Raw genomic sequence first — 23524 nt, 5'->3', positions numbered from 1 at the left:
GCCTCCCAAAGTGTTGGGATTACAGGCGTGAGCCACCGCGCCCGGCTTCAGTCACTCTTTTAACAGAGGCATTCTTTCAAGGACTGAAATCAACAGCTATATATTGTTAATGTGTTACTGAATTAATTCTTGGGGTTTACATGTAAGAGCTGAAAACAGAAGAATGTATGTCTTCCTTACCTGAAAGCTCTTTAAGAAATCTCAGAATTGAAGGACATGTGGCAGAAGAATATAAAGTGAAGTAAAGGAAGGATATAAAGTGAAGAGAAGGAAAAAGCCCTGTGGCTTTGATGAAAATTACCTTTGCTCCATGAAGCTGAATGGATGGATCTGCTTCCCCCATGCACTTGCAAATCACCTCTCCAAGCTCCATCAAGTAGACTTGAGTCATTGAAAAGTAGCCCCTTGCCAGAAGAGCTAATACCTGCAAAGAGAGCATGCAATTAACCCTCTAAGACACAAGTGCAAGGCTGCAATATCCAGAAAAGTGTTATTAGATTTCAGACACTGCTTATAACAGGGCTCAAATCTACTGAATGAAATTACGAACCATCATCTTTCTTTCATAACATCAATTGACTGTATCATAGTTTTATGGTGCTTTAGTATAGGACTGTTTTTCAGTAATGTAATCTCATTTAAGTCTTGAAACTATTATTTAAAGTAGGTATTAACTGAATTTTACAGCTAAAGAAACTAAGCCCGACAAGGTTAAAGGACATGTTTCATGTTGTCCAGTTAATTAGCAGCAGATCCCAGGACCAGGCCTGGTCTCAGATCATATTTGTATACAAAAAGCAAACCCTTTTACTTAGAATTTCTTCCTTAGAAGGAACAATTATTTTGTTTCTCTAAGCAGATACAACACCAAGGAGAAGCTTAAAGAGAATTAAACATTTAAGTTGCAAAAACCAAAAATTAATTGTGTACTTTCTCCCAGAATTGTTCTACAATCTATTACATCCACCTGTCATATAGTAACTGAAGTGAGTAAAATAATTTGCAATCAAAGAACAAAAAGGAATGAATCTGCTATTTTACAACCAAGGAACACCTCCCAAAAACAAAACAACAGCAAAAACAAATACACCACCCATACCTAAAATACACCTCCCACCAACGTGACTGACACATGGCTTGGTTTTACCCGCTCACTCCTCACGGTCCCTCTGGAGGAGAATGGTTACTTACATTTCAGAGATGAGGAAATGAAACCTCCTACCTGTAAGGCCTCCAGTCGCATGGGGGATGGTTCGTAGGTACTTCCTGCTGCGGAGCTAGCATCGCTACCTGAACAGGAATCCTCCTTGGGCAGTATGACAGTGGAAATGCAGAATCGAATGAGCCAGCAGGGCTCTGAAGACCCCTTAGGTGAGCTAACTGATGTTTCTTCCAGAGAGGGTCCTGCAGGGGCCTTCTTCCACCAGTCAGGAGGGCTGAGGTGAGGGGTTGCTGAATTGCTACTACTGAGTCCAGAAGAACACGGCTGCTGCAGAAGTAGCTGGACTTCAGGTAAAGGTGCATGGGTGGACACTATAGCTCCCAAGAGTGTGAGACTTGACACACGAACATTAACATCTGTCAAAGGAAAGCAGAAGAAACTTACCACCATGGGAACAGCTACCATAAAGATGGTAGTTATCCCTGCAGGCAATTAAGAATTAGTAGTTCCTTGTGTAACCAGAATCTAATTAAACCTCTAGACCTCATTTCCAGTTTGGAAATACATGGGACAGAAGAATAAGTTAACACCATAAAGAAACCATCTGACAAATGGAGAATGTGATTTATTTTGTTACCTTTGGTGACAGAACTTAAGAGTTTACAATCTATAAGACAATTGGCTTGGATTCTTCCATAAATCAGTTTGATATAAAAAAAATGGGTGGAGGGACTCTAGATTTAAAAAGACTTACAGTGACATAATAACTAAATTGCAATGCATGCACCTTGATTGAACCCCGGATTTTAACAAGAAGCTATTTTCAAAAAACTAAAAGCTTTGTGTCTAGACTCATTTTTTTTGCATGTGATATCCAGCGGTTCCAGCATCATTTGTTGAACAGTGCCTGCTCCTTTGTTGTAGATCAGTTGACTATACTTATGTGGGTCTATTTCTGGGCTCTCTATTCTATTCCATTGATCTGTTTGTCTCTTCCTCGGCTAGTATCACATTGTCTTAATTACTGTAGTTTTATAGTAAATTTTGAAGTCAGGGAATGAATGTCAGTCCTTGAGTTTTGTTCTTCTCTATCAATATTGTGTTGGCTGTTCTGAGGCTTTTGCCTATCCACATAAACGTCAGAATCAGTTTGTTGATATCTGTAAGATAACTTGCTGGAATTTTGATTGAAACTGCATTGAATCTATAGATCAAATTGGGAAGAAGTAACATCTTTACAATATTGAGCCTACCTATCCATGAACATGGAATCTCTGTCCATTCATTTAGTTCTTCTTTATTTCATCAGAATTGCACAGGTTTTTTTTTATACAGATCTTAAACACATTTTGTTAGACTCATACATAAACATTTCAAGTTTTGAATATTTTAACGAGAAAAAAAAAGTTACTTGAGGATAAGGTCAGATACTTAAAAGGAACCTTTGACACAAGGTACACTATCCTCAGCTGAAGACGCAGATAATGAAAAGCTGGTACAGTGGAATGACCAGGGGTTGTTGAAAACAACTTGGATTGTTTTCATCTTACTTCTGCCATGAATGTGACAGGAAACCTTAGGGTAAGACTTATCTTTCTGAGTCCCTTTTTTACACAATGGTGTAAGCAGTGAACTGGACTTATTTACACCTCAGTATCTGATTTGAGCCCTCATAAAAATCTTATGACGTAGTTATAATTCTTGCTATTAGGAAGAAATCAGGGTTCAGAGAGGGCCATGGCTATCAGATGGCAAAAACAGGGGTGGACTCCAGACCCTTGGGTTAACTTCAGGTCCCATGTTCTTCCCACAATGTCACAGAAAACATCCACTCTTCCTTTCTTCTTATAATTCTGCCTGAAAAACTGAACTCATTAGAATGTGGTCTGATCTGAAAGCTTGCAAACAAAAGAAAAGCAAATCTTCAAAAGCAAGGTATTTATAGTACATATACATTATGTATGGGAGGAAATAAGAAATAAGACTCTGTAGTTAGTAAGGATTTGAAGTTCTGGGATTTTATCTGAACTTCACTGGAAATAACGTTAAAGAAGTTACATTTTGTATTCTAGTTTTTCTTTCCCAAAAGTAGATAATATCTATCTGTCTGTCTGTCCATCCAACCATCCATCCATCCTTTACCTACGCCGAAGGGATATAAACTATTATACGCCTGAGGGGGGCTGCCTGCACCTGGCTCAGCCCTAATTCTAAAGGAATACTCTGGTCACTGCCCTGGGCATTAAACAGGCATTAATTTTTACAATTAATTCCCTAGCTCTCTTCCACTGTGGCTTGAGGGGTCAAAAGTGGGATTCTTGCCAACAGCGAATACCCTGAAAAGTTGAGAAGAATAAGTAGAGATCTCTTAAGAGTTGTAAAACTGCTCTGAATATATACATATATCTAAATATTTTTGCTAATACTCTGCATCTGATTGATAAAAAGAAGCAATCAGTTTTAAGCCACTACCAACCTTTGTGGCGGATATAAGGCTTTATCTGGTTCCAGACTTTGGTCAGCAGGCTGAGTTTTAGACGATTATAAGGTGCATTTGATACTAAATTTGCAAGGCACTGTAAAACACAAAAAGCAGCTCATCAAAAGGCTTGATTAAACCACAGCATAGAAACAACTTTTACAGCATTTAATTTAAAAAGTTTTCACACAACTAAAAATCAGTCCTTTTTTTTTCTTTTAAGTAACACTTGCATTCTCATTGGTACAACTAAAACTAAAGATGAAGTATTTTTAGCAAATCATTTATTAGGACATACAGAGATTACAGGTAACATCAGACAGACTTCCAAATAGGGTATTTTAAATAAAATTATTGGCTAGTTATATTTTAAGTCAAGTCATTTTTGGGCTATGTAAAACAGTCTACAAAATTAAAACAGAGAAGCCCCCTCTGGAACCCACAGTTGGTACATTACCTTAATTATCTGAGTAAGGGTCTGTGAGGATGACTCTGCCACCAAAGCTAACAAAAGACATCTGTGCAACTCTCTAATGCTAGAAGCGATCATTACGGAGAAGGGGGTAAAAGCCCTTCTGTGGTCACTGGTATCTTCAGCAACAGAAAGAAACTGCTTTGAACCTTCCAAGACGGCAGATAAAACTTGCAGAGCACAGGCACGTGTCTGAAATTTTGTGATGATGCACATTGATTAGTTAAAAATCAGGAGTCAGATTCCCTTCTTCAGATACATATTTAATTTTCAAAGTATATGGAATCATTTTAATTGGAAGAATAAAGGCAATGGGATTATCTGTTAGTTCCTAAAAACTATGCCACTTGCATCCCACACCAAAAAAAAAAAAAAAAAAAAATCTTAATTTTATTTTTATTTTAGGGACACAGTCCCACTCTTCCACCTAGGCTGCAGTGCAGCGGCGCAATCACAGTTCACTGCAGCCTCAAACTCCTGGGCTCAAGCAATCCTCCCGCGTCAGCCTCCCAAGTAGCTAGGACTAAAGGTGTGTGCCATCACACCTGGCCCAAAAAAAAAAAAAAAAAAAAAAAAATCCAGGAACACATCGCTGTTAGGTTTCTCACAGTAAGAAATAAATCCAAGCTATATCATACCACGAAGATCTGAAATCCTAAGTATGAGAATAATTTAAGGATTAGAGGCCTGGTTTATTCAAGCAGAATAACTGAAAAGTCAGAACTAAACAGCCCATGGGGTTAAAAAAAAAATACACGTACCTAGAGTATGTTTCATATCAAAGTTCCTGGCCGGGCGCGGTGGCTCAAGCCTGTAATCCCAGCACTTTGGGAGGCCGAGGCGGGTGGATCACGAGGTCGAGAGATCGAGACCATCCTGGTCAACATGGTGAAACCCCGTCTCTACTAAAAGTGCAAAAAATTAGCTGGGCATGGTGGCTCGTGCCTGTAATCCCAGCTACTCAGGAGGCTGAGGCAGGAGAATTGCCTGAGCCCAGGAGGTGGAGGTTGCGGTGAGCCGAGATCGCGCCATTGCACTCCAGCCTGGGTAACAAGGGCGAAACTCCGTCTCAAAAAAAAAAAAAAAAAAAAAAAGTTCCTGAGAGCACTGTGCCTCATATTCCACTCTGAAGCATGTGTGCTCAATGTTAACTTAAATAGGACTTCAGGAACTTTGCGTACATACAACTTGGCAGGCATCATTAGTAATTCAACTTTTAAAAACAGTCTTAGGTACAGGAAATAACACTGCCTGGAGTGACGGCATTTGGCAATTAAAGAAAGGAAGACCATTAAAAACAATCTTATGCGTGGAAAGGACACGGACTGTGTATTTGTTAAAAAAGGTGTCGCTGGCACCGAGATTTTCTTTGTAAGGTTGAAAGATGACTTTCAATTGGAACTCTGATGATTTTGCAATACTGAAAATCAGAAATGAAAAGAAAGCCCAACTTAACACAAAAACGGAATACAGGTGATAAGCACAGGACTATTAATATGAAATAATACTGTACTCTCTTTGGCCAGATCATCCGAAAATGAAAATTAACATTTTCGATAAAAAAAAAAAAAAACAGGAAATCAACATTAGATTCTAATTCTAGAATCTAACCTAAGTAGTTACTCAATATGAAGCATATCTGAGTTTGGAGCAAAAAAGGTTTTCCGGAAAGCCTTCAATTATATTATCTCCAAACAACCAGGTAATAAATCACCAGGCAGGCCTTTTACAGAGTGGAATCGCAGAAATCTAGACTTACTGCTCTGAAAACAAATTTGAAGTACAGTAGCATCAGAGTTCAGAATGAAGCATAATCCCCTAAGGTAGGACATTGACAATGTATTAGGTAACAGTGTGTGTATGTGTGAAAGAACAAGAGAGTGAGAGCACGAACACAAGTCAGCTGATCCAGGAAGGCCTTAGATCAGGGGCTGGCAAACTTTTCTGGGCGTAGTAGTTCGTGCCTGTAATCGTGGAACTTTGAGAGGCTGAGGTGGGCAGATCACAAGGTCAGGAGTTCGAGACCAGCCTGACCAACATGGTGAAACCCTGTCTCTACTAAAAATATAAAAATTAGCTGGACATAGTGGCATGCGCCTGTAATCCCAGCTACTCAGGAGGCTGAGGCAGAATTGCTTGAACCTGGGAGGCAGAGGTTGCAGTAAGCCAGTATCACACCACTGCACTCTAGCCAAGTTGATAGAGACTCCATCTTAAAAAAAAAAAAAAAAAAAAAAGAGCCAGTAGTACGCATTTTATATTTTAGACTTTGCAGGCCAGTCTCTGCCACAACCACATACAGGAATAAATGCGGCTAATGTTCCAAAAAGACTCGATTTATGGACAATGAAATCTGAATTCCATATAGTTTTCACATATCATGAAATATTATTGTTTTGATTATTTTAAAACCATTTAAAAGTATAAAAACTGTTCCTAGCTCACAGGTTATACCAAAACGGGTGGCCAGATTTGGCCTACAGGTCATAGTCATTCAATCTCTACTAGAGGCTGGTCTGAACTCAACAAGACAGATCTTATGCCAAACCTTCATTTCTTTAGAAGACAATCAAAAACCACAATTCCAACAGCTCACAAACCGAATAAAATTAAAAACTGAGTTGTGAAAAGAAATGAACTAATTTAAAAGAGTCAAAAAATTTAGCACAGTTTTGGCATCTTAACAAACGAAAACAAATGTCATTGAAATTGGTTATTTTTTTTCCACTAAGATATAAAATCTATATAGAAATTTGATACTATGTCAAATTATACTTTCACAGTTCTGAGTTAATTTCCTTTAAACTCTGTTTAACATATCTTTGTTATCATTGTTACTTAAGATACTGAATCTGGTACGAGTTTTGCTTCATTTATTTTTACATCAATATTTAATATCTTGTTTACCAGTTCTAATCAGCACTTTCCAGAAATTACTAATGTGCAGACAAATCGTAATAGGTGCAGCTCTCCAGAGAGCTCATTTTGTTTATTAAGTTTTTATTATCTGAATATTTAAAATGATGGAAGAAAGGCTTTTCAGTCTTACAAACGTCAGTGTGCTTGGTTTTACTAGTGTATAGTTTCATCTCCTTGGACATGAAGGCTTGTCTAAAGCTAATAAAACAGAAGGGTACTTTTCCTTTTTTGCTACTTAAGAATGTAGCAGAAATGTTTGCTGAGGTAGCTTAGTCAATCCTATTTTTTTTTTTTTCCTCTTTATGTGTGTTTGGTCTCAGAATATTTCTGGAAGGGTGACAAAGAAGTCCCTGATGGGAGTGGGTACCACTGAAGTTTCCAGGAAGGGCACCTGGCTGTCCACGTTTCAGGGTTAATTTTATTAGATATCACTTCCAAAGTCAGTTGTCTTTTACGTAAAGGCATTTCAACATTGTGTCAGGGACGCTGGATCAGAAGTTACCTACGTGATATGGTTTGGCTGTATCCCCACCCAAATCTTAATTCCCATGTGTTATGAGAGGGACCCACTGGGGTGGGAGGTTATTGAATCCTAGGGGCTGGTCTTTCCCATGCTATTCTCGTGATAGTGAATAAGTCTCATGAGATCTGATGGGTTTATCCGGGTTCGCGCTGTCGCTTCTTCCTCATTTCCTCTTGCTGCCACCATGTGAAGAAGGGCCTTTTGCCGCCCACCATGATTCTGAGGCCTCTCCAGGCATGTGGAACTGTAAGTCCAATTAAACCTCTTTTTCTTCCCAGTCTTGAGCACGTCATTATCAGCAGCAGGAATGCAAACTAATGCACTAAGCAAAGATTGCCTGTTCTTGACTGGCCGTATGAGAGAAAATTTACCACTCCATAACAGTTAACAATTCCAACCTTTCATTCTCTTTTCTTCTTCTACCATCTATCATGTATATTTTGATTTGTTTCACTTTTTATAGTTATCCAAAAGAGTATCATCATCATGAAATAAATCATCATCATGAAATTTGTAAATCAGGATAATTCTCAAGGTACCAAGACAAAGGTTTGCCCTGTAATTTGTTCCTTAGACAAGTCTTGAAGATACTCTCCATAATAGGCCTTTATAACAACTAAGAAAATCATATAAAAGAAATTCTTAAATTAGTCCTGTTCTTTTTATTGATAATTTGCTCTGTCCCTTTTGGAAGCATATTATAAGATGTGCTTTCTGAAGCACATTTCCAACACAGAAGTGTGATTGTTTCCTAAGTACCACAACACTGCGAAATCCTAATAGACATTTCTAAGTTTTCTTCTCCCCACTTAATCATTCTGGCAGATTATGTTTTCAAATTCCCAAAAGTAGCCTCTGTTTATTGTTGGCACTCTGACTGGAAGAATCTAATCACCTTTTCTCCTGTCCACTTCCCTTTGGAAAATTTCTGAGCAAACCAGCGAAAGCTGCGCTTCCAGTTGAGTATGCCATGGGCCATATCAGACCTATCATAAACTCAAAACTAATCAATCACTAAGCACTTCAATGACAAGATAAACTACTGCTGTTTTGTTTAATCCTGGCTAAGAGGAAATCCAGCCATCTAACTCTAGATGCACAAGGAGCCCCTGAGGTGAACACTTGGCCTGGAGTCATGGCAGCTCTTTCAATCTGGTCAATCCAGAATGCTGTTCCATTCTAATCAGATAATCTGCTATTTTTAATTTTAATGCACGCACCTTTCTAGAAGGCTTTATTTAAAAAGCCTGTCCCACTGACATCACCTATCACAACACTTTCTTCTGGCATGTGTCTTGGTACACAGTCAATTACACTATGGACAGACTGTAGAGGTATGCTCCAAGCTTTGCTGTGAACAATAATCACCACACTTATTTATACCCTTGCAAGCTAACACTTGATTAAAAAAAAAAAAAAATCTCCAAGTACAATCATTTCACTTGCCATTATATTGAACTAATTTAATTTCTTTCATCTTTTAAAATCCTCTTTAAGTAGGATGACTGTTTTATTTTTTTCATTTCTCCAGGATTTTCAGGTGGCTTTCTGTGCTGGATCTAGGACATTTCCACAAGGAAGTTCTGTATCTTTATTCTTCAGTACATCTCTTGCATTCACCAAAGTTAAACAGCAAGAACATGTCTAAAAGGTACTTAAATCAAGGAGCTGGATAAGACCACTTTGCAGTATGTGAAATTTCTCATGGCATTTTAAGTGAAATGTAAACATTTAAAAAAAAATGAAGATATAAGTATCATGAAATTATTCCAATTCATTTTTATCAGCGATGACCTCATAACCCCCAGGGCCCACAGCCCCTTGGCTGGGCAGCTTTGATGCAGGGAATGAAGCTGGACCGCCTCTTGCTCCACAGCATCATCTCCTGGGCCACTGCTGGCAGCTCCCCTAGCTGGAGAGTCTTCAAATACACATTTTCAATATTTTTAGTAGTTTTTATTTCAATTACTCTAATGGCTTCACTACTGATTTATTTGCCACCACTCATTTTCCATTTTTCTCTCAGTTTCTCATTCACTATTGGTTTAGTTAATTTGTAAAATTTCTGCTGATTTAATTTTTTAGGATAACGAGTATTTGAAATACCCCACAAGTCATTTGTGTGTGTGTGTAGAATTGAGGCTAACTTATTTTTCTTTACTTGTAAAAGCTTCTGATGGGTCATCCAGAAGTTTTCTTACACGGTAATTAGTTACTCAAGGAGATGACTCATATGGAATTCCAATGTATATCGTGAGTTACCACCCCTGACCCCTTAAGAAATAATCTTAAAAATAGGAAAGGAACGATATGCTGTTGGCCTAATTAAAACTTCTCTCTTTGTGGGTAGTTGGTTACCTGAAGACACCCAGATGCCATTCAGCATGGCTTTTTACTGTTCACTATTGTAAACAGCAGTTTTGTTTCCTTACTTGGTTAAGCGGCTAACTTCTGGAGAGGAATTAACATATTCAAGCAGAGGCAAATATTCGATCAGCCATGAGATATCTTGCTATAGGTCTCCATGCCTACCAAATAGTTTTTTCTTTTTTAAAAATAAGTTTTTCTCATTAAAATATGTAAATATTTATTACATATGATTTGAAAACTATGGAAAAATTGCAAGAAAAAAAATTTGGGATCCTACTATAATATATAATTCTATATCCTGTGTTTTCACAGAACATTTTGAGCATTTTTCTAAGCCTTATGCATCCTTCAAAGCCATTATGTACCATGATATTCTACTGAGTTGTTTAAGCCATTTCTGATGTTTTCTTCTTATAAATACCACAGCAATCAACATTTTCATAAAAGGAAGAGAAGCATGGCTGCTTCAGTGCAGTTCAGGGGAGACATCAAAGTTATAATTCAGGGTGCTCAGGCTTCAAGCAAGCCCTGGAGCAGGAAGCGATCCTACATGGTCACCCTCAATGCATTATTCACATAAGTCCACTTCCTATTTTCCTGCCTCTCTAGTGGTTCTCAAGTCAGAACTTGGGTCGGTGTTACTAAGAGCTGTATTCAGATCAGATAGGACAGGGCAGAGAAAACAGGAAGCACAGAGGCTCACGCTTGTGATCCCAGCACTTCGGGAGGCCCAGGTAGGAGGTCAAGAGATGGAGACAATCCCGGCCAACATGCTGAAACCCCGTCTCTATTAAAAATACAAAAATTAGCTGGGTGTGGTGGTGCACACCTGTAGTCTCAGCTGCCACGGAGGCGGAGGGAGGGGAATCGCTTCAACCTGGGAGGCGGAGGTTGCAGCGAGCGGAAATCGCACCACTGCACTGGTGACAGGGCGAGACTCTGCCTCGAAAAACAACCACAACAACGAGGAGCTGTGAATTTTTTCTTCCTATTATAAAGCTTAGAATCTAAATTCTCTTACCTTTGGAGAAGGATCTTTTAATATAAGAGTCATCAAGGACACTGACTGTGGGCTTCCAAGTTCAGGCGTATCGGGAATAAAGGCTGACCAGTAGCCATAAAGAACTTTCTTTTCTATCGATTTTATAGTAGAAAGAAAACAAACTAAGGCTCCTTGGCGAACTTTGGCTTGGTAAGACCTTTCACATCCAAGAGAAAAAAGAAAACAAAGTTTAAAAGTAGCATTTTTTTTTTAATGCAAACACGAAATGGTATTTATTTCCACCAATTCAAATGATACATTCAAAAATTAAACATTCTAAATAATCTCTAAAGATGTCAATGTGTTATTAAAAATTTTTCTTTCAAACTACAATTAAAACATCTTAAGACAATTTGTTTCTATAACAAGTTATTAAGGCTGACAATTAAAAAACACAACTGGAGAAGAAGAGGGCACCATTTTGATATCAGGAAGCCAGTGTTAGACACAAAACACTGCCAAGTATCCATCCAACCATCCATCCAACGAATATCCACTGAATGACCTAGGTATGTCCCAGGCATCATGCTAAGGCTGGCAGACATAGAAAAGACCCTGCCTTGACAAGGGTCTTGGCAGTGGGGGGCAGTTAAGGAAATAACTATAATAATACATTACGAATAACCCTAAGGCAGAAAAGGCTTTCCGGGGAATATGATTTCTGAGCCCATATCAAAGATGAGTAGTGGTTCTGCAAGATGAAAAGGCACAGAAGTAGTCAAGAATATTCTAAGGAGAGTAATGACATGTGGAATGGCAGATCAAGAAAGCAAGTCATGCCTCACAGAAATGAGGCTCTTCAAGTTAAATCACATGCAGCAGTCAGGTTTTTCAGCAAAGTTATAAACTTACATGCAACTTAGAATACAAGGTATAAAAATGTAACAAAATACTACTACCTCATTTTACTCTGCATGCCTCCTTCAGCATCAGAATAGTCTGACTCACTACTGCTGACCCTTTTCCAACTGGAAGAACTGAAGGGTGAGGAGACTCCATCTCTTCCTGCAGCTCCACTTCCATCTAAAGGCAAACTCTGGACACCCAGGGAGGAGGGACACCAAGTGTTCCCTTCATGCAGGCTCACTCTGCCTGTGCCAGTGACTGGGGCTGCCTCTACTTCACCACTGGATTCCTTTTCCTCCTCCTCCTCTCCTTGCTGGATTTTCTTTGGTTTTACTTTGGATTTTTTCTTTTTATTCTGATTTTAGGAGCAAATGAAGACATAAATAATAGCTACTTCAGAATGGTTTTTAACTGAATCGTTACTTGTTCATTTGAAAGAGACTAAATATGTCCCCAACATGTAGTTTAAAGAAGACAAGAGAAAAGAAAAAAGTGGAACTTCTTTAATACCCTAGCATCAGGCACGATGCTAAGTGCTTACTCTCTCCTATAAGAAGGAAGGTATAAGATACATGAGATAGAGTAAAACATGTGGCCTGGGTTCAAATTGTACCTCTGTGACTTGGGTCAAGTCATTTAGCCTCTCTGAGCTTGACCTTGCTTATCTGTAAGTATGAGGCTAATACCACCTACCTTGCACAGGTGTTGTGAAAATATTCAGCCTTCTCAACTGGAATTCCTCAAGAGCACTAAAGTCTATAGAAAATGACTTGAGTGTCTACTTTATCTGTTCTCCAAGTATCATACATAGCTAATACGATCCTACATGCCTGCACAGGAGAGACGGTAATCCATTACATACAACGCATATTTTGGGGCCTTGGGTCTCCGTAGAAGTAGATTCTAAGTAGAAGCCAGTTTCTTTCGTTCTCCCTTTCTTTCTGACATCCAACTCTCTCTGGAATCTGTGTCTTCCTCCACGTTCTCAAAGTCCGTGGCATTGAGGAAGGAAGTTCCCATTACTTTTACCTTGGACTACGTACTGTGGCCCCAGAGCCATACTCTTTTATTTGCTACCACAATGATTTTTCTAAGATGCAAATCTGATCACATCATTCCCCTACATACTATTCTTTAATGAATCTCTATTGCCTACAAGATAAAAACCCCAACTCCTCAGCCTCCTGTACAAGAACCTCATCATTCAGCCTCTGCTACACAACAGCTCCACTCTTCCTCTCCCCTTTCTGAAGCTCTAGACTGACTAGTTAACGAACGGGCGATATATACTCTCGCTCTGTGTGTCTACGCACCTTTTGTTTTCTCTGCTTGAAACACTCATCCCTCCTTCTCTGTACTGCTACTCACTCTGAAGTCTGTTTAGCTACTACATCTTTTAAAAAGCCTCCTCTTTCTCCTCCATTTAGACTGGGTGGCCTCAACGTGTTCCCAGAGTACTCTGAGAATATTCTGATGAGAGAAACATAATAGTGCATTGTAGCTGCTTATTTATCCATCTTTGCCTTCTCTCTCAAACTCCTAAAAGCAGTCGGAGTCCATATTCTTGGTGCTTAGCGCAGTGTCTGGAACACAGCAGATGTTGGGTAAATGCTGATTGAGTGCATGAGTGAAATCATTGCTAATGAGAAGCATTTTGATCAGGTGTAACACTTCTGGATGTGAATCCTTGGCCATACTTCTGTTTGCTTCAGGTTCTCCAACTGAAGCACGAGGGAGATGGCAGCGATCTGGAAAGGCTGGGAAATCAGGTGAACGTGAGGAGTGTGGAGATGGAGCACTGACTGATAGGTGGGCTTCCAATGGTCTAGAGAAGGGCTGGCAAATTATGGCCCAAAAGCCAAATCCAGCCCAGCACATAGCCTGCTTCTATAAATAAAGTTCTAGTGAAACAGTCATGCCCATTCATTTACATGCCATCTATGGCTGCTTTTGCCCTACTACAATAGAGTTGGTAGTTATGACAGAGACCTCAAGTATTTACTAGCCTTGTAGAGAAAGTTTAGAAAACGTTTGTTCACTACTGGTCTTGAGCATCGTGGGGATGAAAATGCTTGGTGTGGGGTATAAAGTGAACGCTCATTTTTACAGCTGTTAGACTGACTATACCTCTAAGAGGTCTAAGATGCTTTAACTGGTACTGGTGAGTCTCAGATGAATTATGCTAGCAACACTAGACTGAAATAAAATTCAAGGTAGGCTTTTAGGATAGTAGTGATGAAAATTATATAAAACGCACACAGCAATCTATTAAAAATAAGCCATAACTTAAATCCAAATAAACATAAATGTACCAAAGTTGGTCGAGAAGTACTGGATTCTGACTGCTGTGGTTTGATAGGTGTTCGCCCATCATACTGAGGAAGTGGAGTTGGGTATAACACTGTGGGCATCTCTATGTTTAGTCCAGGGAGTCCGTGAAACATAGATTTCTAATAATGATAAATAAGGACACACACACACAGAGAGACACACAAAACAAAAAAAACCCATTAATCATAAAACAGAACTATTCACCATGTCTGGATCAGAACACTAACAGATTAATGTTTAAAAGCCAACTAAGGAAATAGAAATGGGACAGAAAATAGATACCTCGAAGGCATAGGGCTTAAAGAAGAGCTTCAGTTGATCTGGCCTCCAGCTGAATCTGGTTTGGTCAGACCAGATCAGGTCTGGTTTTAGTTTCCTTATTTATTTATAAAGTTTATCCCTATCTATCTATACTTTTTAAAACCAATTTATCATTTTTATTTACCTATCTCCACATCTAGCTATCTCTCTCTCTTTTTGATGGAGGAGCAAGAGCATGGCACAAGGAAAGAATTGCTGCTTCTTACTTCGCTGGCTGAAGAAGCTGGGTGCCCAGATGCTGGCCTGACTTTCCGACTGACTAGCATGCTTGGAAGCTGCCCACTGACACACGTCTTGTCTGACCTGCCTACTACTTGGAGGAGAAAGGCAAGGAGAAGCACTGGCTCTTCTTGCAAGTACAAACAGGTACAACATAATCTATAATTAAATCTTCTACAGGTAACATCCCCCTATCTATTCCCTTCCTAAGATTCACAGATAATTTTAAAATTTTGTCACATTCATTAAATGGAGATTTATTATTTTCTGTTCTTAATATTAAGCATCTTTGAATGTGAACATTTTGGTCTACTCTCTCAAAATATATATAAGAACTTTGAATATCTTAAAGTTAGCCTTAGAATAAGGGTGTGAAGTGGTCCTTGTATCACGGGTTGAAACAGGAAAGACAATGATCATATGAAGACTTGTCTTACCTTTAGCACAGCTAAAAGTGCTCCGAGTTCATCAGTCTGTGTTAGTTTCATTCTCCCACCATTTAGAAGTGACTGTATACCTTTTAATGCATTTTGCAACAACTAGGGAGGAAAGAGAGACCCAGTTAGAAGGCAGAATAAAATCTGGTTGTCCAGGAATCAGCTTACTAGCACCACTTAGGATGGAAGAGAGACAGTCTCTGGATGATGAAAAAACCTTTAGACATACACACAAAACAGAGATGAAGATCCAAAGAGACCTGATAAACTACCATGAATTCTTTTCTAGAAGAAAAGAGTAATGAAGTGGCCTTAGTGTACATGTTTATAAATCAGTATGTACAAACGGTGAGTAAGAAAAAAGAGGAAAGATATTTAGCAAGAAAAATGTGATGAGGGATTAAAAAAAGAGATAGCACAGATCAGAAGCGGGGAAGCTCTGTAATATGGCCACCCCGGCAGCTCTTAAAGGCAAAGGGATGTATGTGGGAACAGATGATGAATGATAAAAACTTGGTTTCTGGAGGGAAATTCTGACCAACATTGATTTCTTAACTCAGTAATCTCAATTCTAGAACTCTGTCCTTAAGAAATACTCCCTACATTGGGATGATGTGAACTGTAGCCTTGTTTGAAATAGTGGAAAAACGGGAAAAACTTCAATTTTGATGATTATAATGATTATAAAAGAAGCTAACCCTCTGCTAAATGGAATACTCAACAACAATAACAGCAGACCCTTTGAATGTTTTATTTCATATACTTCTCATAAGAACCCACAACGTGGTTATATCAGTCCCTTTTCAGGGAGGAGCATGGAGGCCCAAGAAGTAATCTGTCCAAGGTTTTCCGGCCACAGCAGTTAGAAAGGATGAGGTCTATTAACAGGTACTGAATAGATGTCCCAGAGATATTAAGTTTTAACAAAACCAGAAAGTTACAAAACAGCATGTTAAATATGATCCCATTTAAAGTTGTAAAACGCTTATTTACATATAGAAAAAAAATCTGAGGGCACATAGCACAAATTATCTTTAGTGACTATATCTGAGCAGGAAACTAGAAGGAACTTTATCTTACATTTACAATATTTGAAATGTGTTACTCTAAAAGATGTTAAACTGTCATTTGCATTTTTTTAAAAAAGAAATAAAATATTGCAGATATTGTTGAACTCTCTCTTCCCCTTCATCTTAAAGAAAGTCACTAGCCTGCAACTGTATTGCTTTTATACTCAGAAGAAAAAAGAATAGTTTCCTCTAAAAACCAAAACATAATGAATAAAAAGCTTCATATAATTTAAATCGAAATGGTATGATTTTAGTCTTTTTAGGTTACAAACATTTCATGTATGTGTATTTCTCTAGACACAGCTAATAGCGCAAATTAAACTTGCTAGTAACACTCTTCCACTCTGTTTGTAGACACATCCACAACATTCACCAGATAGTGATGGTCCACTTACCATGCAAAATGTGATATCATCCATATCAGATGATTTTGGAGATTGTAAGATAGTCAGGAAAGCTTGGAAACAGATATTTTGGTAGGGCTCCTCCAAATACGGCTGTCCTGGCACACTAAACGCATACAGAAAAAACAACTCAAACTCAGTCTCCTTTGAAATGAGGCTTGCAAAAGACTAAGAATTAAAAACAGCAGTAATACACACTATTAGAGTTGGAATATACCCTTGAATGCAACTGTGCTATGGAAAGTGATTATTTGGGTTAATTAGTTACTGGTGGGGGACAGGCGCAGGGCCAGAATGAATATGGAGGAACAGTGCTTTCCATACTGAAAGGTTACAGATGTTTGTGGTAGAAAAAGCACGGAGAAAGAAAAACCTTGTTTCAGTTCTGCTGTTGAGTCCTAAGAGGGAAATAATGCAGACAGGTCTTGTCAAGCTAGAACCACACGGCTGTACCTGCCTTCCTACTCACTGGCCAGCACTGTGTTATGCAGAGACAAGTTCACATTTGTGCTGCTCGTTTTCTATTGCCCACTGTGATAATCTAGGGTGAGAAGCTGGGTCTGTTTCCACCTTCTTCAAAGAAAAGAAATTGCCCTTTACAGATACATCTCACGACTGCTTAAATCTGCATGAATATATCCTTCTAAAAACTCAGTACACTTAGAATTTCTGCCAATAGAAAACAAATTTTGAAAGACTGCACATTATATTACTATTACCATATTTTAGGAATATGGTCCTAATCTATTTTTTCCTTCTTTATAAGCAGTATTAAAATTAACAAACAATATATGATGATTTTATTAGTAAAGTACATGGGAAATGCAAAGTTAGTTATTTTTCTAAGTTGGCTCTGGCTTCAGGCAGAGGGAATTACCTACAAAGGGCCCAACAGAGGCACTATCTTATTACCATTGAGAAACTTGACTGGAGCCACATACCTGAGACATAAGTTTGCCATACAATGTACTGCAGCTCTCCTGACTTCAGGATCAGATTGAGCCAAGTCACTCAACTTCAGTAAGAGCCCGGTCTTGCCTAGTAGCTCTGGGAGGTACTAAGACAAAATAATAGTCAATGTAGGTCAAAGAAAAGCCTCTAGGAAAAGATTATGTTTTAGACAGATTTCTTCTTTTTTTTAACTAAATGGCAGTCAAGCACCAAAACACTAGCTATTAGGTAAATGTCACAGATGGCTATGCAAAGATATGCCAAAAAGCATCAGTAAGGAACATTACTCCCAGCCTAGGTGGCTGCTGATGCTCTTCAGTGTGGCCGCATAGCTGATAGGTAAAGGTAATAGTAAGAATAATGGTTACTACTTACTGAGGGCCATGAACTTGACAAGTATTTTCTCACTGCATCCTCAGGGTAACTATTTTATACATGAGGAAACAAGGCCCCGAGTGGTTGAATAAGAAATGCTAGAGATTAGTGGCAAGATAGAAACCTGAACACAGTGTTGGCTCCAGAGCCTGTACTCTTAGCCTTTAAAAGGAAGCATAGAACAGTTTAAACTACCTTTTGACATTTTGAGCCATTGCAGTAAACCAGAGCTGCCAGGGCTTGAAGAATTTCCATGTATGTCCAGGAACTACATTGATGAATAGCCGAAATAGTATATGCCAACAGGAAATCCAAGTGCTGTTCGTCAACAATTACCTAACAGGAGAGGAAAAAATATCTTATGATTTAAGTTTTAAAAAATTTAACGCTTTTATGGAAATGTATGCTCACCTGAATCAAGCTGTATAAAATAGAGAGTGTGTGTCTGTCATTTAGGTGTCAAAAGGATCACCTCTAAAGGGCCTGAAAGTTTGGTCAACATAGGTGCCTTCTCCCTGCCCCAAGGTCTTGCTTACTTCTTCCTCTTTAGTATAAAGTAGAACTTGGTAAAGTCCTTGTAACTTTTCTTTGAACTAACCAGACACTGGCAGCTGTGAATACACAGATGTAAGCATTTCAGTGCACCGAAATCTAATTCAATTAAACTGCCTTATACATAATAAAGACTCAACGAATACACAGTGATCCAATATAAAATGATGTGAGAAATACACCATGAAGAGAGGGCACATCCCTGCCATCAAATAGCTGATAATCTTGTTGGGACAGATCAGGCTAATCCAAGCATCGATTCATGGACAACTGAGACAAACTGTCACCAAATGCTAGAAAGCTGGTAAAGGGTTCTAAGCGCCACAGGTGATCAGGAACATCTCCAATTGCCAGTGTTAGAAAGATGATACACCTGAGAATAGCAAACATGCAGACGCTACCCCTTATTAGTTTGAAGGATTCTAATCTGAAAACAGCCTTACTCCATGCAGCAGACACTGTTGGTTACGCACCAACATCCATTTCTTCCTTTCCTGCTGGCAGAGTACTCATTTAATTTGTATGTCCACTTCTCCCACGTGAGACCCAAGGGTAAATGCTAATTAGTTTAAGAGAGTGGGTCTCGCCGGGCGCGGTGGCTCAAGCCTGTCATCCCAGCACTTTGGGAGGCCGAGGCGGGTGGATCACGAGGTCAAGAGATCGAGACCATCCCGGTCAACATGGTGAAACCCCGTCTCTACTAAAAATAGAAAAAATTAGCTGGGCATGGTGGCGTGTGCCTGTAATCCCAGCTTCTAAGGAGGCTGAGGCAGGAGAACTGCCTGAACCCAGGAGGCGGAGGTTGCGGTGAGCCGAGATCGCGCCATTGCACTCCAGCCTGGGCAACAAGAGCGAAACTCCGTCTCAAAAAAAAAAAAAGAGAGTGGGTCTCAACCTGGAGCAAGTCTTAACCCCCAAGGAACATCTGGCAATGCCTGAATACATTTTTGACTGTCACAATTGGAGAGGTGCTACTGGCGTCTGGTGAGTGGAGGCCAAGGATGCTGCTAAACATTCTACAATGTGCAAGATAATGATCTGAGCCAAATATCAATAGTGCTGAGTTTGAGAAACATTATAATCATCTAGGGAGCTTAAGTCCGCCTCCAAGTGATTGTAATGTGTAGTGAAGGTTGAAACTATTGGCTGAAGCCATTCACAATAAGATCATTCTCCTGCTTAAAGACTGGTTTAGAGAGGTATTTAAATGACCTAAGTTCTCCAGCAAGATACTGGTAGTCTATTAGAGAGTTTTTGGGACAAGTGTCCTTACTCTTAAGTCCAAGCAACACAACATAAAATAAAGTTATGTAGCTTCTACTGAACATTAACCATTTCTTTGGCATGGGCTGTCCAGAATCGGCGAAGCCATCTTATGACTGTGAGAGATGCTACCTGAGGGTAACCCATGTGCTTAGGATGGTGAGGGAAAGATGAACCTTTTATTATTAAAGGCTATATATGCCTCCCTTGGGACTTGGGACATGTGATGATTCCTTTTTCTTTTTTTAAAAAATTGTTTAGTGACTCTGGGATTGCTTTTCTGTTTCTTGCAGCCAAAAGCATCCTAATTCACATAATGCTAGTTGATATGTTTTGTGCTCTTAAATATATTCACGTACTCATGTGGTAACAGTCTTAGATAAATAACTAGGGTCTTTTTATCCTGGCCCCAAACGACTTCTTATGTTTTAGAAACATCAAAAGTAGACCACAAAAATGGTAGCTGCAAGTGAGGGGAAAAATATTGATGGGAAAGAGGTAGAGGATTATTTCCATTTATTCTTAGATATATTTTGTTCAAATATATCTTCCATAAGAAATTATAAGGTTGAGGGGCCTGAATGATACTGGTTTACTGAACCAAACCGAAAGTTATACTTCTAATAGACAAACTTCTAACATTCTACAGAATAATCTATTTTTGGATCAAAGATATATTTATTTTAAAAGCATTTTTATTAAGGCATTTGCTTTTCCTATAGCATCTCAAAAAAAAACAGCCTGTCATATCTACTACAGATGTGGTATTTCAATCAAAGTTCATGACCTGAATTCTAAAGTTACACACATTACCTGTAATCTGTTAAGTAAATGGTGGATAAGCTGGGACACTTTGCTGACAAGATGATTCTGATTAAGAGGCACCAGTTGGCAAGCTTGGACAAGAAGCGCGCTAACGTCCTACCAAAAAAAAAAAAAGATAAAGAAATGGTAAAATACTTATTAGCCAAGTGAAGATCCTCAAAACACAGCCAAATGGAAAATGAAAGTGAATATTCACATTCAAAATGGGGAAAGAAAATGTGAGGAAGAAAGGAAAACGAAGTGATAGCAAAAAAATATGATGTGCTAAAAAAGGGAGGAAAAGGCCCGGCACAGTGGCTCATGGCTGTAATCCCAGTTCTTTGGGAGGTCAAAGCTGGAGGATTGCTTGAGCCCAGGAGTCCAAGACCAGCTTGGGCAACATAGTGAGACTCCATCTCTACAGAAAAAAACTTTTAAAAAGAATTAGCTGGATACGGTGGCACGTAGTCCTAGCTTCTTGGGAGGCTGAGGTGGGATGATGGCTTGAGCCCAGGAGCACAGTGAACTATGATCTTGCTGCTGTACTCTAGTCTGGATGACAGAGTGAGACCTTGTATCTTAAAAAAAAAAAAGAAAGAAAAAAGAAAAAAATATGGAAAAGATTCAGTATGGTTTTGGTCAGGCTAAGACTCTGGTCTCTATATATGTAAAGACAGTATAATTAAATAACCAAAGAAAGGCTTCTAGGGTACACAAGCACAAACTGAAGTTAAAAATATCAAAAAGTAACTGAACCAGATTTTCAATGGCATTGGAAAAAAATCAGACCTAACACTTCTATGGATTTTATGCATAATTAGAAAATTCTTAAAAAAAAAAAAAAAGGGACCTATGTGCAAGTCACTCATTCATCCACTGATGTGTATTGAATAACAGTGTTCTGTGCACCTACTATGTGCCACAGTGTGCTAGGTCCTTGGACTCCAAGGAACATGTAAAAACAAACATGTTCCTGAACCTCAAAGAGCTCACAACCTAGTGAGAGAGAAAGAAACACAACAAATAATTAAAGTAACATGAACTAAGTGCTGAAAGAATAAAGTACAAACTCTGTCAAGAAACAGTAATTAGGGAGGCCCTGGGGAGGTGATTGTAAAGCAGAATCTGGAACGATTTGAAGAATGAGGAGCCATTTGTCAGATAAGGCATCTAAAAACACTGCGAGCAAAGTAGACAGAGCATGCAAAAACCTGGAGATGTGAACCACCAGTAGGTGCCTGAAGAACAGCAAGTTTTAAATGACTGCACACAGGAACAAGAGGGGGAGTAACAGGAGAAAACGGAAAGGTACAAAGTTTCTGTTGCAAAAGTATCAAATTACACAAATAGAGCAAAAGTCCCCATGACTATTGCCTTAATCTCACTCTGCTTCCTAATGACATACACTATTATTCTGTTGTGAATTCTTTTAGACCTTATCTTTGCATATATAAACACGCATATTTTAAAATCCCTCCTCCAGCTCCATATTGATCTCATTCTGTATGAATTGCCCTGCAACTTGCTTCAACCATTTACCAATATGTATCGAAGATTTTTCCAAAGCAGATTTAAAATGTTATGATCAATCTGGAGAGAAGCTAGACAGGAGGCAGGACATCAGTTAGAGGAAACCAGCGGAACAGTCCAGGTATAAGTCACCGTGCCTGAAGTCTAAGGCATTGGCTATGGGAATAGACAGGAGGGCATGAACTGAAATATATATGAGACACATTCTGAAATATCTGGATTGGAGAGGGCCTGGGATGAAGGAAGGAAGAACCGATGTTTATGTCTTGTGTGACTTGGTGGATTGTGCATGCGTGTGTTGGCAGGTGCGATGGGCTGGGGATGGGAATGTGTGTTTGGAGCGAATGAACTTCATCTTTAGGAACTGTCTAGTTTGAGATGCCTGTGCAAGCAGGCAACCTGCACCACCTCCATCTTTCCCACGTAGGGCCGAAAGGCCCTGGTGTCAACAGTTCAGAGAATTCATTAATTCAAGGCCTGATGTATGTAAGATTACTCCGAAAGACAGCAGAGGGGAGCAGCCAGTGTGTAGAAACAGAAAACGTTAGGGGTTTTGTGGCAGGCACGTTAGGGGCTCTGTGGGGCACGGAAAGGTGGTACCAGAGATGACACCTGAGGCATCATCTGAGCAGAAGTCCTCAAGTGGGTTTTGAAAGACGCGAGCGTGCCGAGCACCACAAGGCATTCCAAACGGAGAACTAAGACGTGCCACGGTGGGAGTGAGCATGCCAGCCTGAAGCTACATCATCAGGCGCAGGGGTGGGAACAGCAGGGAAAGGCGGGCGGAGGCAGCCAGCCGGGTTCCCGGAGGCGCCGGGCCGGGGCCGGCAGGAGCCGCACCCGCTCCCTCCCGCGCTCGCCGCCTACCTCTGCAGCCACGCAGCTGCCCTCGGTGTAGTTCTCGGAGATGAGCTGATCGAAGAGCAGGTGGATCTCGGTGCGGGCGGAGCTGCTGTCATCCGGGCGCAGGGCGCAGAGCCTGGCAGACAAACGGCGGAATCCACTGCTTCCTTCAGGGGTTGCTTCCCGCGGCGTCTCCCGCGGCTGCCGGCAAGGCACGGAGCCCGCGACTTGCACGGCAGCCATCTTTCCCAGGTTGGGTCTCACAGAAACACTTCCGGGGCATCCTCCCGCTCCGCGCGCTAGTTCCGGAAGTGCCGTTTTTAGGCGGGACTGAGACGCTTCGGGGTTTCCATGACTACGAGACCCCTCCACAAGTACCCTGCAAACGCTCGTCAGAAAATTGGCTTGGAGATTTTTCGCCGGCCACACCTTCTTGATCCCTGACTGAAGAATGAGTTGTCAATTTTGTGCTTCCAGAAGTTTGTTCCTGGGCAGGGCTGAAGTCACTCTGTTGAGTGCTCGTTTCAGATCGGGGCTGGAGTTGGAGAGTCTGTGCTGGGGTTTCGGACCGGGGCTGGAGTTGGAGAGGCTGCGCTGTGGATGGCAGTAGC

General features: G+C 40.0%; 1 protein-coding gene across 7 annotated transcripts in view; it reads right to left on the bottom strand.

The window, feature by feature from the left end:
* Nucleotides 1-23165, bottom strand: part of HEATR6 (HEAT repeat containing 6) — a 36912-nt gene extending 13747 nt beyond the window's left edge. For 6 of the 7 annotated variants that reach the window (XR_012514491.1, XR_012514490.1, XR_012514492.1 and 3 more), the window contains exons 1-13: nt 22938-23165; nt 20550-20657; nt 18117-18257; nt 17537-17652; nt 16587-16701; nt 15122-15223; nt 14126-14263; nt 11867-12168; nt 10947-11124; nt 4099-4305; nt 3639-3738; nt 1223-1578; nt 302-424 (exon numbers count right to left, since the gene is read on the bottom strand). Coding sequence is in view for 4 of the 7 variants with exons in the window: in XM_003929061.4 (XP_003929110.2) it covers nt 302-424; nt 1223-1578; nt 3639-3738; nt 4099-4305; nt 10947-11124; nt 11867-12168; nt 14126-14263; nt 15122-15223; nt 16587-16701; nt 17537-17652; nt 18117-18257; nt 20550-20657; nt 22938-23156 (2205 nt within the window). In the remaining 3 variants the exon portion in view is untranslated. Of the gene's footprint in view, nt 1-301; nt 425-1222; nt 1579-3638; nt 3739-4098; nt 4306-10946; nt 11125-11866; nt 12169-14125; nt 14264-15121; nt 15224-16586; nt 16702-17536; nt 17653-18116; nt 18258-18332; nt 20478-20549; nt 20658-22937 lie in introns of those variants that run through there. The other variant, XM_074388037.1, reaches the window with a different exon arrangement.
* Nucleotides 23166-23524: the final 359 nt, after the last annotated feature.

Source organism: Saimiri boliviensis, chromosome 17, assembly GCF_048565385.1.
Source record: "Saimiri boliviensis isolate mSaiBol1 chromosome 17, mSaiBol1.pri, whole genome shotgun sequence".
Taxonomy (NCBI): Eukaryota; Metazoa; Chordata; class Mammalia; order Primates; family Cebidae; genus Saimiri; species Saimiri boliviensis.
This window is presented reverse-complemented; position numbering and strand designations above follow the sequence as displayed.